Source organism: Rhea americana, unplaced genomic scaffold (genome assembly GCF_003343005.1).
Source record: "Rhea americana isolate MKP2758 unplaced genomic scaffold, rheAme1 scaffold_502, whole genome shotgun sequence".
Lineage (NCBI taxonomy): Eukaryota > Metazoa > Chordata > Aves > Rheiformes > Rheidae > Rhea > Rhea americana.
In genome coordinates, this window is record NW_028186649.1 from 10,528 (window position 1) to 22,918 (window position 12,391).

Below are 12,391 nucleotides of genomic sequence, written 5' to 3' on the forward strand. Positions count from 1 at the left end.
TTTTTTTTGCTTTGCCTGACTATATCCTTTTATTTATGCTGGACTGTTTAATACTGCTAGATCACAGCACCGGCAGGGACATCGCAAGCCAGCAGAGACTGAGTGGGGGCAGAAGGAACAACTGAACGGAAAGTCCTGTTCAACCTATGGGATATCTGTGGGGGCAGCAAGTGCAGCCTGGTTCACCCTTGCTATCTGAGAGGATAGCATGTGCTTACTGCACGTGGAATGGCTGGAAAGTTTAGCTGCCAAATCCTCAATTCTCTACTGAGAATACATGAACTGCTTTTAAAGGGCTTTCAACTTGATGAGACACACACAAGTGCTTTTAGATACGGTTAGAGAAACAATATTAGCTGAAAGCAAACTCCACTGATATATTTSCTCCAAAGACTCTTAATGAAAAGGCTGTAGCAACTTGTTTAGCCTGGCAGAGTGAGTGTGTTGTAAGCTACATCTGAAATGCTTTAGTGACCTACTCTAAACTGGTCTATTTCAGACACATGAAAAATTAAAATTTGATTCACTTCGACAAYGGAAGTGAGTTTTATAATAATGATTGTCAGGCAGCTTTGATCAAAGTTGATTGTGCTTGAACTACCTGTAATTTTAAAGATACTTTTGAAGAAAAAATGCTGCTACTGAGAATTATTATTATATAACTGGTTAACTGCCCCATCATTTTAAGTGGCAAGACAAATACTCTTATTTATAAATTAGTAGTTACTTTTGTTTTTATAACTGGTTTTGGAAACAAATTAGTAAGAAATTAGTTTGGCTTTATAGCACCAAAATTCCACACTTTTGCTGAGTTTTTATGTTGCAGATTTCTGCTCTACTTCTGAACTTGGTATTAATCAATTTAAAATAGTTCCATGCAGTCTTTTTCCTTAGCTGCTTCTAGTATTCGTCTGTATAGGTGACTGTGTAAAGAAGGGTGGAAAGCAACAAACCTGCTGGGATTCCAGAGATAYGGGATCAACAGTGTTTTGCAGATGATTCTGAGACAGAGCTTGGGTGTTATACTTAAAAGTTGAAGCTAAACTTACTGCCTTGGAAAGAACAAAATCTGCTGGAGCTCCCAAGGAAGCTCTCGTGACTATAGCTAGCTGTCTGGCATTTCATAAGGTTCTTAGTATACTGTTCTTGGCTTTCAGAAAACTTAGTTATTTCTTTTTTTCATAAATGAGTAACTACAAGTAATACCGATTAGGTCAGTGACGAGGCGTTCTCCAGTTGTGCTTCTGCGATGTTACTGTTGGATGCAGGCTTGTCGTGCGGCATTACAGCTTCGCTCGCTTTCCCTATGGGCTCCTAGCCTGCACGGGGGCTGCACAGAACCAAGGAATAGTTGGAGGGCATGTTACTGTGTTTATCTCCTCCATTACAGGAGGGGTTGCTGTGATAGTGAATTAATGAGAGTCTAGGCAAAACTTTGGATCACTGCTAGAGTAGTATCTTGTCTTCATGAAGCAGAAACTGTATCTGCTCCTGTTACATGATTAGTTTGATAGTTTTCTTTTAATTTTCATTTTACTTTATTATTATTATTATTATTATTATTATTCCTACTTCTAATTTTACTTTTGCATGTGGTGTGCCTGCTTTGGGGCATTTCCATGCTATCGCAAATGTGAAGACTGAAGCAAAGTTCTGATTCTGCGGTCTTGGAGAAGGTTTCCTTGCATGCTAGTGAACTTGGAGCCATGGCTTTGGAGACTGGCTGAACTGCGGTTCTTCAGCGAAGTCCTGCGGTGTAGGAAGCTGTAGCATAAGCACCTTCTGTGCGTTGCTCTAGGGACTGCAGAGATAGAAGCAGCAGGGGAGAATGTAACACCCTTTGCCAAAGGGAAGTTTACTGTTACTTCTGAATCTAGGGAAGTAAGCACCACAAATGGACTGCCTGAATTTTGGGAACTTTTTTCAATTGCACTGTCGTTTATTGCATTTCTTATTTGTGCTGATAGAAATTAATAGAAAATAACTGACCAACAATCTGGATTTTTGTAATAGCTTTAATAGCTACCGATGGAGGTGAATGTTTTATGCTTACCRACTTAGCTGGTGATGATGAAAATGCATTCATATTCATTTTCCCCCATCCTTTTCGGGGGCATTCTGTCAGCTACAGRAAGAGATCTAGTTTACTTAAAAGCTTTTGCTTTGGTGCTGCTTATTTGTAAGAAATCAGAAAACAAATTTCCTGAACACATCTGTACATGACAGCTTTTATATTTCTACTGACCTCTTAAGGCTGACCTTTCGGATGTAATATGCTAAGTTGTCGTAGTTGCACTCAAAGTGCAACTTCTCAGGCACTTGGACAATTAAAATTGCTGTCATAAAATTGTGCTTACAGTCAGTAACAATTTGTGCCGGCATTTCTGGACTCAGCATTAACTTTTATGTGCTTTATAAGAATACAATTTGTTTCAGATTACATCCTGTTTAACTACCCAGAGCTGCTATCACCAAGAGGCAATTGCAGTCTTTTTATTTGGCTTTTAATTTCTCAGCAATATTCACAACTCTGGTTGCAGAGCCAGCCTGCTCAGATGTACTAAGAAAACAAAAGTAGCCATCAGGAAATTCAAAAAGTGGCCTTTCTAATCCTGAGGGCTCTGTGATGTGTTTAGATCCTCCTCACGCTTATTAATTAGCTAATATTTGTGCAGTGTTTTGAAGTAGAGCAGAATTATTGGGTGTCAATATTTACATATACTTGTACTGCTTCTGGGAATGTTTTTCATTTTTGAGAAATGTTCTTAGTTCCTTTTCTGCAAACTGTCTGTAGTATAACGAGCAGCATTTCCTTTAGTGACTTTCATCTTGAGAYTCTGCTACAAATGCTAACTAATAATGTCTTTGCTATGGTGAAGGCAAGAGATGTTATCTCAGTGATGACAGTACATCTGGCAAAGCACAAGACATCAGTACGACAGTCTCAGTCCTAGGAAGTTCATACAACAGATGAGTAGCATGGATAATAAAGTTGTAATGCCTTCCTGATATCCAGTTGTGTGCTCCTAACACATGGAGGAGGTGTTGCATGTTCCCTGTACTTGCTCTGCTATCGTATATCAGTGCTGAGATCCCCAATTCTGTAGTTACCAAAACGTTTCAGTTTTCAGATTCTGAAAAGGCTTGGATTTGCTCTGGTAGTGTTTACATTGCATGGCAATCTGTTTGAATGCTGTGACTTAGTGTGCCTTCTGTCTGTTTGTTATTGCTATTTTTATGGTAAATGGCAACCTTTTTTATGTAGAACCAGTCAGAGGAACATAGCAGAGAAGAGTGAGGGAGTTTGGTCAGGAAGGCTTAAGTAGTGCAGAGCTGGCTAGTGATAACAACTTTTATTACACAGAAGACTCCTGAATATGTTTAAAGAAGCTATCAATGTCTTGTAGTATTTCTTCTCCAAAGGCCTTAAAAATGGGGGTTGGGGGAATCTGACAATTTATGCAGTGTTTTTSTTGTACCAGTAGTGAATGAGCTTGTGGGGAGACTGTAACTAGAAGTGGCTGAAGTACAACATGRTACATCTTCAGATGAAAAAATCCTGATGATTTGTAATCCCATGGCTTTTCTTTAGCCTTAAATATGCTTCTTTAAGCCATGGGTTGGTCTTCTCTTTAGCTTTCCACCTCTAGCTGATGCCTACCCAAGCTTGTTACTGTTAAAAACCTTTCATTTTTTCCTCTTTTTTTTTGGGGGGGGAGGGTGGGGGGAAGGAGGAGAAGGCATATATTTTCAAATGGTGAATCTAGTTCTTTGGAAAGATGCCATCCTGAGAGAAGCTGATGCCTCTGTTTAACTATTCCACTGGTACAAGACAGAAAATTGCAGTATGTGCTTTTCTGCTCTCTCTGTTAGCTGCCTCCGTGTTGGAAGACCTGCCTAAACACCATTCACAGCCTCGGGCTYTTCTGAGGCAGCCAAATGCTCCTGGTTACCGATGAGGGGAGTAAAGAAGGAGTTTCAATAGCGTCTCGTTTATAGGACTAAGGACATGGTACAACAACAGACCACAGCCAAAGGGCAAAYATTTTTAATCACCAGCAGCCTTTGTCTAGATGTGAACGAGTAATCATGCCGTCAAGAGAGATATCTTGATTCTTGGGTCAGACAGCCCTGCTATAAATCTTTTTTTTCTTCTCTGGGGCAAAATCTTTTTTTTTTTTTTCCAATATGAAGGATATTTTGTATCTTTGTATATGAAGGGTAGCACACTTCTCAATTCTGGCATAATATTGGGATAAATTCTTTAAGCAATTTAAGCTCTATATTTTCTGTATTTTCTTYTTGAAAATGCTATGATAAGCCATGTTTATGAGTTCAGGCAACTTTTTCCTCTTTCAGAGATGARATGCAGGCATACAGATTCTGTGGCAAATGAAGTGCACCCTTCTGAATTTCCCAGCTTGTTCCCTGTAACGATTGTTGGTTTTCACTCCCTGCAGACTACTGAGTACTGATGGATGTTTCCGACAGCCCTGAGCGAAACCCCTGCTCTCCTGTTGAGGAGGACCAGCAGCTTTCYGATGATGAAATCCTGAAGGAGAGTGGTTCAGATCGGGACCTTGATGGAGGTGGGCAAGGCAGCGTTTTGGAAGAGGAGGAAGAGGATGCAGCCAGGGGGCTGAGTCAGGGTGAAGAGGAGGACCGCTTAAGCGAACCCAAGTCTCAGGACTCTGACAACAATGRGCAGAGAGGGGAGCTGAAGAGCCCTCCACCTCACAAAGGCGAGGAGGAAGACCGGGCAAATGACCTTGGTGATGAAGCATCCTCTGTCACTCGGGAACTAGATGAACATGAATTGGACTATGATGAGGAAGTTCCTGAGGAGCCTAGTGCTGCTGCTGCAGAGGAGGATACTGAGAAAGCTGGAGGTGAGGATGATGAGGAAGAGGAGAAAGGAGATGATGCCCATGAAGATGAGAAAAAATCTAGTGGTAAAAGTGATGACGAGAAGGATGGCCAGGATCCCCTCAAGGAGAAGAAGAAAGAAGATGATGATGGAGAAATTGATGATGGTGAAATTGATGTAAGTAGGAGGTTATCCATGTTAGGCAGGGTTCTGCAGGGAGAGATAATCTGTCTTGTCTTTGTTTCAGAACTATTTGGCTCTTAAACTGCCATACCTTTTTTCTTTCTAACATGAATATATTAGCTGTGTCCCTACTGTGTGGATAAGACGCTTTGTTGTTGGTAAGACCATATTATGTACCAAATTTAATGGTTGTGGTATCTGTTGCCACATACTGGAGAAAAATTTTCTGTGCCAAATATTGTCAGAACAGTCACAAGTAAGCTTTGTTCCCACYAAGTATAAAAGGGTTCTAGTTCTTTAAAATAACTCTTCTGCCTTGAGTCTCAAATARCTTTTGGTTGATGCTGACAGCAGATCACATAGCCGTGAACTAGGCATTCRTAAAGTCTCTTTTCAGTTTTACTTGGAAGGCTGCTACTGCAGAGTGGTTACCGTACCTGAGGTGTCAAGAGTGTGAGCCTAAATTGTTTGTGCTGCTCTAGTAGCACCTGGGAGCATGGAAGAGTACCAGATTGCACTGGATAGTCTGTAAAGTGCATAACCAGCCAGACATTGTTCCTAGTCTGGGTAATCTGTTTAGTGATGTGCAGTCCCAGTAGCTGCTCTTCCAAGGTTTAGAACAAATGTAGGTATTTAGAAAAAACAAACCTGATTCTAATTGCAATAGTGATTAGGGCAAATGGCACTTAATTATCCCTGTATGTCTTCAGGTAAGAGGCACTGCAATACAGCAGTTGTATTTAATACAGCTTAGTATTATTCCCTCTTACAAGCAGAAGAGAACAAGACAAAGCGACTTTAACAGTGGAGTGGAGTCCTTCCTGTAGGTTCCTCACCTGCWTGAGACCATACTTAAATCCGAATAGTAGGACTACAAAACATTACTAAAGAGTCCTTGGTCATTAGGGCTCTTTACTCTCTGAGGGATAACCTGGATCACTTGGCTGGCTCTGCTCCTTGCTGTCTATGCCAAAATGCTCCTGCAAAACTAGACTAAGTGTGCTCACTATTGTGAGCACACCCTGATGAGCTTATGAGAAAGCAGTGGGTTATGGATAGGATCACTGGTAGCATTTCTCGGCCAAGGAACAGAGGGTTAAGATTTGGCAAATGGGATTGCCTTCCAGTCCTCCTGAGGGAGCAGGAGTTAACTGTAGAATCGTGGCCTATTTCAATCTGCGTTTGAGCCCAGGCAAAAATGATTGCATCTTCCAGATAAGCTTCCAAGCTTATCTGGAAGATGAGCTTGTTTCAGTAGCAGTGAGTAGAGTTCTTGTGATCTGGAGTTGGCTTGGAAGAGAGCTAGCATTTTGCTATCCAGCTAACCTGTCCCTGCAGCTGGCCTCATGTTCAGAAAGCTTGAGGAGTGATGTGAAATCCAGCTTGCGGGGGCCTTACTGGAGAGGCCCTCTTGCCTTTTTATTGATTTGAAGAGCAGCATATTCCAGCGTACATATAGTTGTTAGGTGCTTTGGTTACCCTAAGGCCAAAACAGAACCATTTGCTCCCTAATCAGCTATTTTCTGACAAATAAATGAAGAAGTGGTGATTTGGGKTTTTTTTAACCTCTAATTGGTGCTTAGACAAGTTCTATCGTTTAAAAAAGGTGAGGTAGTTTTTCTTCTTCGTGCCCATTTTGGCAGGCGATCTGGTTAAACACTATGTATCTTTGAAATGTTTTGTGTATTTCTGATTTGGTTAGAAGAAAGAATTTCTGCAGGTTGTAGGAGAGTCCAGGCCGTTTTTTTAAAAAAAGAAAAACTTTATGGAGTTCTGACTCAATGCCTACTTCTTGATTAAAATATGAATGCTTTCCTCTAGAGTCTAAAGCATTCTTAGGAGCGCTCTCCCCACAAAGCATGAGATGAATCTGTACTTTGATTTTCATACATTAACTCATAACACGATTCACAGCTGCCTGATTCCAAGGAGACCTCACAGAAATAAATACTTTCGCTTTTGTTCAAGTACAACATTTGCAAAGACTTCACACAGTTCTTTTGAAAGAAGCTGAGTTGAGCTGGTTATACCATTCACATTTCATTGAATGCCAGACCCAGCTTTTAGGGAAACTGTTAATTCTCTGCATTTTATTATGCTTTCAGACTTCTATCTTTATTGGGAGCAGGGGCAGTATCAGTGCAAAACTTAATTTGAATATATGTGTAGTCTTTAAAATGAGTTCTTGTTCAGGAGAGCCCTGCTTGTGTTGCCTTCAAAGGAATGTAGCAGAAGAAGTTGTTAACCCAAGTTTCTGTAGTTCCTTTGTTTATCTAGAGCCAAGTGATGGTTTTTGCTCATTTCCAGCTGCTAAATTGATCAAAGTACATAACTTTGTTAATCTTTTCCATGTAGACAACTGCTGTCGTTGCCACAGGGATGTTATGATTGCTGTGCACAGGGAAGGCCTTCACCAGATGCTGTCTATGCAGATGTGCTTCGTGTACTGAAAATGTTTGAACTTCTGTAGTGGTGAAATAGAGACAGACCAAGGCTAGGGTGCCTTTTAGGAAAAATAACCAATTTCCCTGAGAGTGCAAGTGTCAGATACCTCTGACAGCTCTCCTTTCATGTGTGCCTTGCCCTTCATCATCACCTCTTTTTAATTCCTTTTGACTTCTCAGATATGGCCTAATGAAGCCAGTGAAAGGTTTTCCCTTGAGAACAAAAGCAAAGGCTGGTACTTTTAAGTTTCAGTTACTTTCTTCTGGAGATGATTTCATAAATGTAATTTGGTTTTCATCCCCTGTAGTTCTTAATCTTCGAAGCAACCTTCATCTTCCAGAATTTCTTTCTGTGGATGTTATGTTGTATAGCACTTAATGGTAATGTAGGGTTTTGCTGGAACAGATTCTTATTTCTTATGTGGAGCTAAAGAATAAAAAGGAAGGTGTCAAACTTGCTACAGAGAACATGTGACATTCTTCCTGAAAAGCTTGGTGTGAGATTGTTGGTTAATGCCTTGGGGAAGCATTTTATAGTTATTGTAGTAGAAATTGTCCTCCAGAATTAGGCACGTGATGTCTGTATTATCACTATGTTAAGTGCCATGTATGGGTCATTGTGTTAAATATTTGTACGCTGGAGTACTGCTGTGTATTTTAAATCAGCTAACAGAAGGAGCTGGCTTGAACCAAATTGGTGTGAGTGTTGAGCTGGGGGCAGCSCCAGTTTAGAGGCCCTGATACATGGGAGAATTACCCTGTGTCAGCTAAGCCACAGTCACTATCAGTGTGTGCGCTTTTAGCCTGCGGGAAGGAAAGGTAACGCAGTTTAGCTCATATGCCTCGAAAGAGCATGAAGGGACTTCTAAATTGCCTTGTGCTTACTGTGGGCTAAAAGCGCACGTCCAGCCTTGTTCAGCTGAGATATGATAAAATCTTAATTCACTGCACTGTTGAATTTGAGCCTTTAAACATACATTGGGTGAAATGATGCAGCTTGAAACTGTGGCCTGTATTGTGGCTCCAAGATGTCCATAATGCCTCAGAGGTTTTGCGGTCATATTTGAAACACTGAAACTGATGTTTTTTCTTTTTTGTAGCTGTATGTTGCAAAGATGCTCTGGGGTGTTTATCACAGCTTTATATTTCATTTTTCTTGTGCTTTGCTCCAGGGTGTGTTTTCAGTGACTGATATTTAACTGTATTGTGAAATGTCAAGTTGCTGCAAAAAATGCMCCACTTGAAATGTCAGCTTCTCTGTCTGTTCCAGGATGATGACTTAGAAGAAGGAGAAGTTAAAGATCCCAGTGATAGAAAAGTGAGGCCACGTCCCACCTGCCGGTTCTTCATGAAAGGTAATGACGTACTGTAATGGTGGGGGCACTCCAAATATGCTGTGAATTTTCTTGTTCAGTTGTCCACCTGTTTAGCTGCTGTCTACATGATAAAATTTGCCCTAGGCATCCTCAGTATCACCTTCCTGTTTCTTGGTGACCAGGTGCTGAATTTACATAGAGTTGATTCAAATTTTGATAAAATTACTTCGTCTTAAGTGTGGTGATCCCAATAGAAAGAAGGAAAGGAGAACTTGATGATGTTTTTTGAAACATCATGGAATAAAACTGCTTGGGCTGATTTAACAATCAAATGTTGCTTGAAGAGATTCTGAAGTGTTATCCCACAGAAAACAAAAATGACAAATACTCATCATTTCTTATCAAGTTCTTGCCTTGCCAAAACACAATTGATGCTTGAAATCCCATACTCAATTCCCCAAACAAGTGTTAAAAAACATAAGTTGCTTTTTTTTTTAATTGAAAGTGAGGCTAGAAATACTGTTTTCCTTTAAGAAATAATGTGACATCATGCTGACTCCTCCTGAGCTGCTGCAGCCCCCACAGACATGCTTTAAAATGCATCTGTTGAACAGATTTCTGCTTTGGCTGTGTAGTGGTGTCAGGTGTTGGCAACTCGAATGCAGGCTGTTTTCATGAGCAATCCAGAAGCCCTAGAGCAACGTTTGGTGCCATTGGGCCTGACAGGGTGAGGAGTGGTGGTGGCCAGTTCTTCCACTGGACAGAAGAAATGGTCAGCTGGAAAAAAAATCCTCCATTTAAAGAGAAACATTTTCCTCAAGCTGAAAGATTGCTCCATACTCTATCAGATACTGTCTTTTTGAAATAGGATTGGTATTTTCATTCTCGAATAGAAGAAACGCAGGGCAGGAAGTCAGAAAACAGTTCCTACTGCAAGTGAGACCTAAGACTTAAAATTTTTTAAATCTAACCACTTGTATTTCTTAGTTTTTGTTAATTCCTTGTCATGAAACATTCTCCAAAGTTTCTGCAACTGTACCACAGCTGTTTTAAAATAACTAACTTTTTTAGTCTAAAGAGTAGGTTCTATAGCTCTGTTCTTCTTTCTTCAGCTTCACTTTACTTAAAATTTACTTGCTTTATTTACAATTGCCCTTGAACAATTTATTAACATCTGAATTAAAAAAAAATGTGGAGAACATGGTGGAGTCTCCTATTCCTTGCATCAGTAGCATATGCAAGGTAGGGAGCTGGCAAGGGGGTTTCCAGAGACATGACTGTCAAATATAGCTTACCTGGCTTCCTGAATGTCTTCCGGTATCAAATTTTCTGCCTGTGCTGAAACGTGAATTTGGTTTAGTTGTGATGGAACAGGGAAGTGCCTTACAGGTAGAGTTGTTTGTTCCTTAATTCTTAGCATGACTTACACCCTCATGCTGCAAGGAAATATTTTCCTGAGTCAAAGTTCAAGCTGAAGTCTCTCCCGCTGTAGTTGTTTCTCTTTGAGTTTTGTGCTATTCAGGTAACGCTGACACTGACTCTTGCTTGCCCCTTAAAGGCTTTACTGATATCAAGGAACTTAGACACTGCTCATGTGGGACCCTGAGGATGCTCAGATTTTAGTGCTCRCTCTGAGGAGCATGTCACATGGTTGCAGCTGTCCAGCTTCATGAATGACTAGTTTGTAAAGCCTTCCAGTGAAATACCTTGGGATATGTTCCAGGGCCTCTTACTTGTCAGGGTAATCATTCTCCAATAAGAATAATAAGTGTTTGCATAGGTGCCTGTGCTCCGCTTTGAGATCTCTTCTGGCAAGTGTTCAGCTAGTCATTGAGAAAGGATGTGTCAGTCACTGAGAGGCTCGGTAAAGGGATTTGCATGCTCTGGATATATTTGACAGTACAAAAGTACCTAGTATTGTCTTGGATTGAGAATACCAGCGTAAGGTTAACCTGGGACTGTTGAGGAATGTTTCTGGAGACTGAATGCTTCCCTGCCCAGGTGCAGTGTAAATTTTTGACAAGTGGCCCTCCTGGGGCTCTCCGTGGGTGACAGCAATGTGAACTCTGTTGCCCCTAAACTGCCCCTAAAATCAACATGTTAATGCCAGAGCTAGCGCAGAATTAGCAATGACTTTGCAATGCAGATGTATACCGGGAAACCTGCAAAATGTATGTCCCTTGATATTGGGTGAATTACCAGAAGAAAAGGTGGATTTTGTTTTTAAGGCAAGCTGAATTTGAGTTGGGAGCTAGCTTTGTGCCCTGTTACAGACCCCTGAGTGTTCCCACCTCGTCAGGGGTGATAACTTGAGTTAATCAACTGAGCAGCTTCAGATTTCTGTCCCTGGCCTCTGTAGTGATGTCTCCTTTCCTGCTTTATGCTGGTAAGCRCAAAAAGTCAGCTGAAGAGAAAAACTGTGATGTATTTCCTGCCTCACCRTAGAGCTCTGTATTTTTAGTATGCTGTAATTCTTTCTTTGCTGTCAGGTTGTATTTATTCCTTTCTGTAAAAAGTAAACTAACTTGAAGCATTTGTAATTAATAAGACTTGAGGAACTCATTGGCTTGTTACTACATTCACTTCGTGATGTGTACGCATCCATTCCTCCCTTACTCCGACAACAGTAAGATTCTCGTGTGTTCGTTCATCTGTGACTGGATCTGTTGAATTTGTCCTGTCTGGGAAGATGGGAGGTGGCAAGTGTCTTTCTGTGTGTATGGAAATAAGTAATTTTGGACAAACGTGGAGAGAAGAAAGTTTGGGTGTCTGAAGACAGTGTTATTTCTTAACTGATTTTAGATGGTTGTGGGGCTGAACAAACTCTCACTGTAGTGTTCAGGCATACAGTGGTTTAATGGAACTGTGTTTTTCCACAGGTCACTGTACTTGGGGAATGAACTGTCGATTTATTCATCCTGGCGTGAATGACAAAGGAAACTACTCTTTGATCTCCAAGCCTGAGCCCTTCTCTCCAAACGGTGCACCTCCTATTGGCCCTCATCCATTGATGCCAGCCAACCCTTGGGTACGGACATATTTTGGGTGAATTTATGGCTTCTGGACATAGTTTTTGTCTCCTGCACTAGCAGAAGGGGAAAGATTTTATTTGAGCCAGGATCTTAGCAAGATTCAGTACATYTATTGGATATGTATATATTTTTAAAGGGTCTCCTTGAAGTTGCTGGTAGAAGGGAAATATTTTCCACGTGTCCCTCAGCTTATATCCTATTGATATTTCCCTGAGGTATCTGGATGTACTCCAGAGTAACTGGTTTAGAAAGTATGTGTTTGCTACGTAAGAGCTGAAGTCAAGTGTCTGTCTTTTTCTTACCCTCCTAACAGGGAGGGCCAGTAGTTGATGAAATCTTACCTCCACCCCCTCCGGACCCTCCAACAGAAAGTGCCTGGGAGAGAGGTCTCCGACATGCTAAAGAGGTAAATACACGGACTTTTCTCCAAAATCTACTGACCTGTTTCATTGGTGGCCGAATGCTAGAGGAGTGTATTTTGGAGCATGTAATGCCTTGCTCTTTTTAAGGAGCCTTTTTCCTTTTGCCTTTTTTTTCTTTTTTCTTTTT

General features: G+C 41.0%; 1 protein-coding gene across 7 annotated transcripts in view; it reads left to right on the forward strand.

Annotated features, from left to right (window-relative positions):
- ZC3H18 (zinc finger CCCH-type containing 18) overlaps window positions 1-12,391 on the forward strand; it is a 50,083-nt gene that overhangs the window by 3,617 nt on the left and 34,075 nt on the right. For all 7 annotated transcript variants that reach the window (XM_085317744.1, XM_085317745.1, XM_085317750.1 and 4 more), the window contains exons 2-5: window positions 4,461-5,044; window positions 8,765-8,849; window positions 11,690-11,838; window positions 12,156-12,248. In XM_085317744.1, coding sequence (XP_085173870.1) covers window positions 4,475-5,044; window positions 8,765-8,849; window positions 11,690-11,838; window positions 12,156-12,248 — 897 coding nt within the window. In that variant the 5' untranslated portion in view covers window positions 4,461-4,474. The remainder of the gene's footprint in view (window positions 1-4,460; window positions 5,045-8,764; window positions 8,850-11,689; window positions 11,839-12,155; window positions 12,249-12,391) is intronic.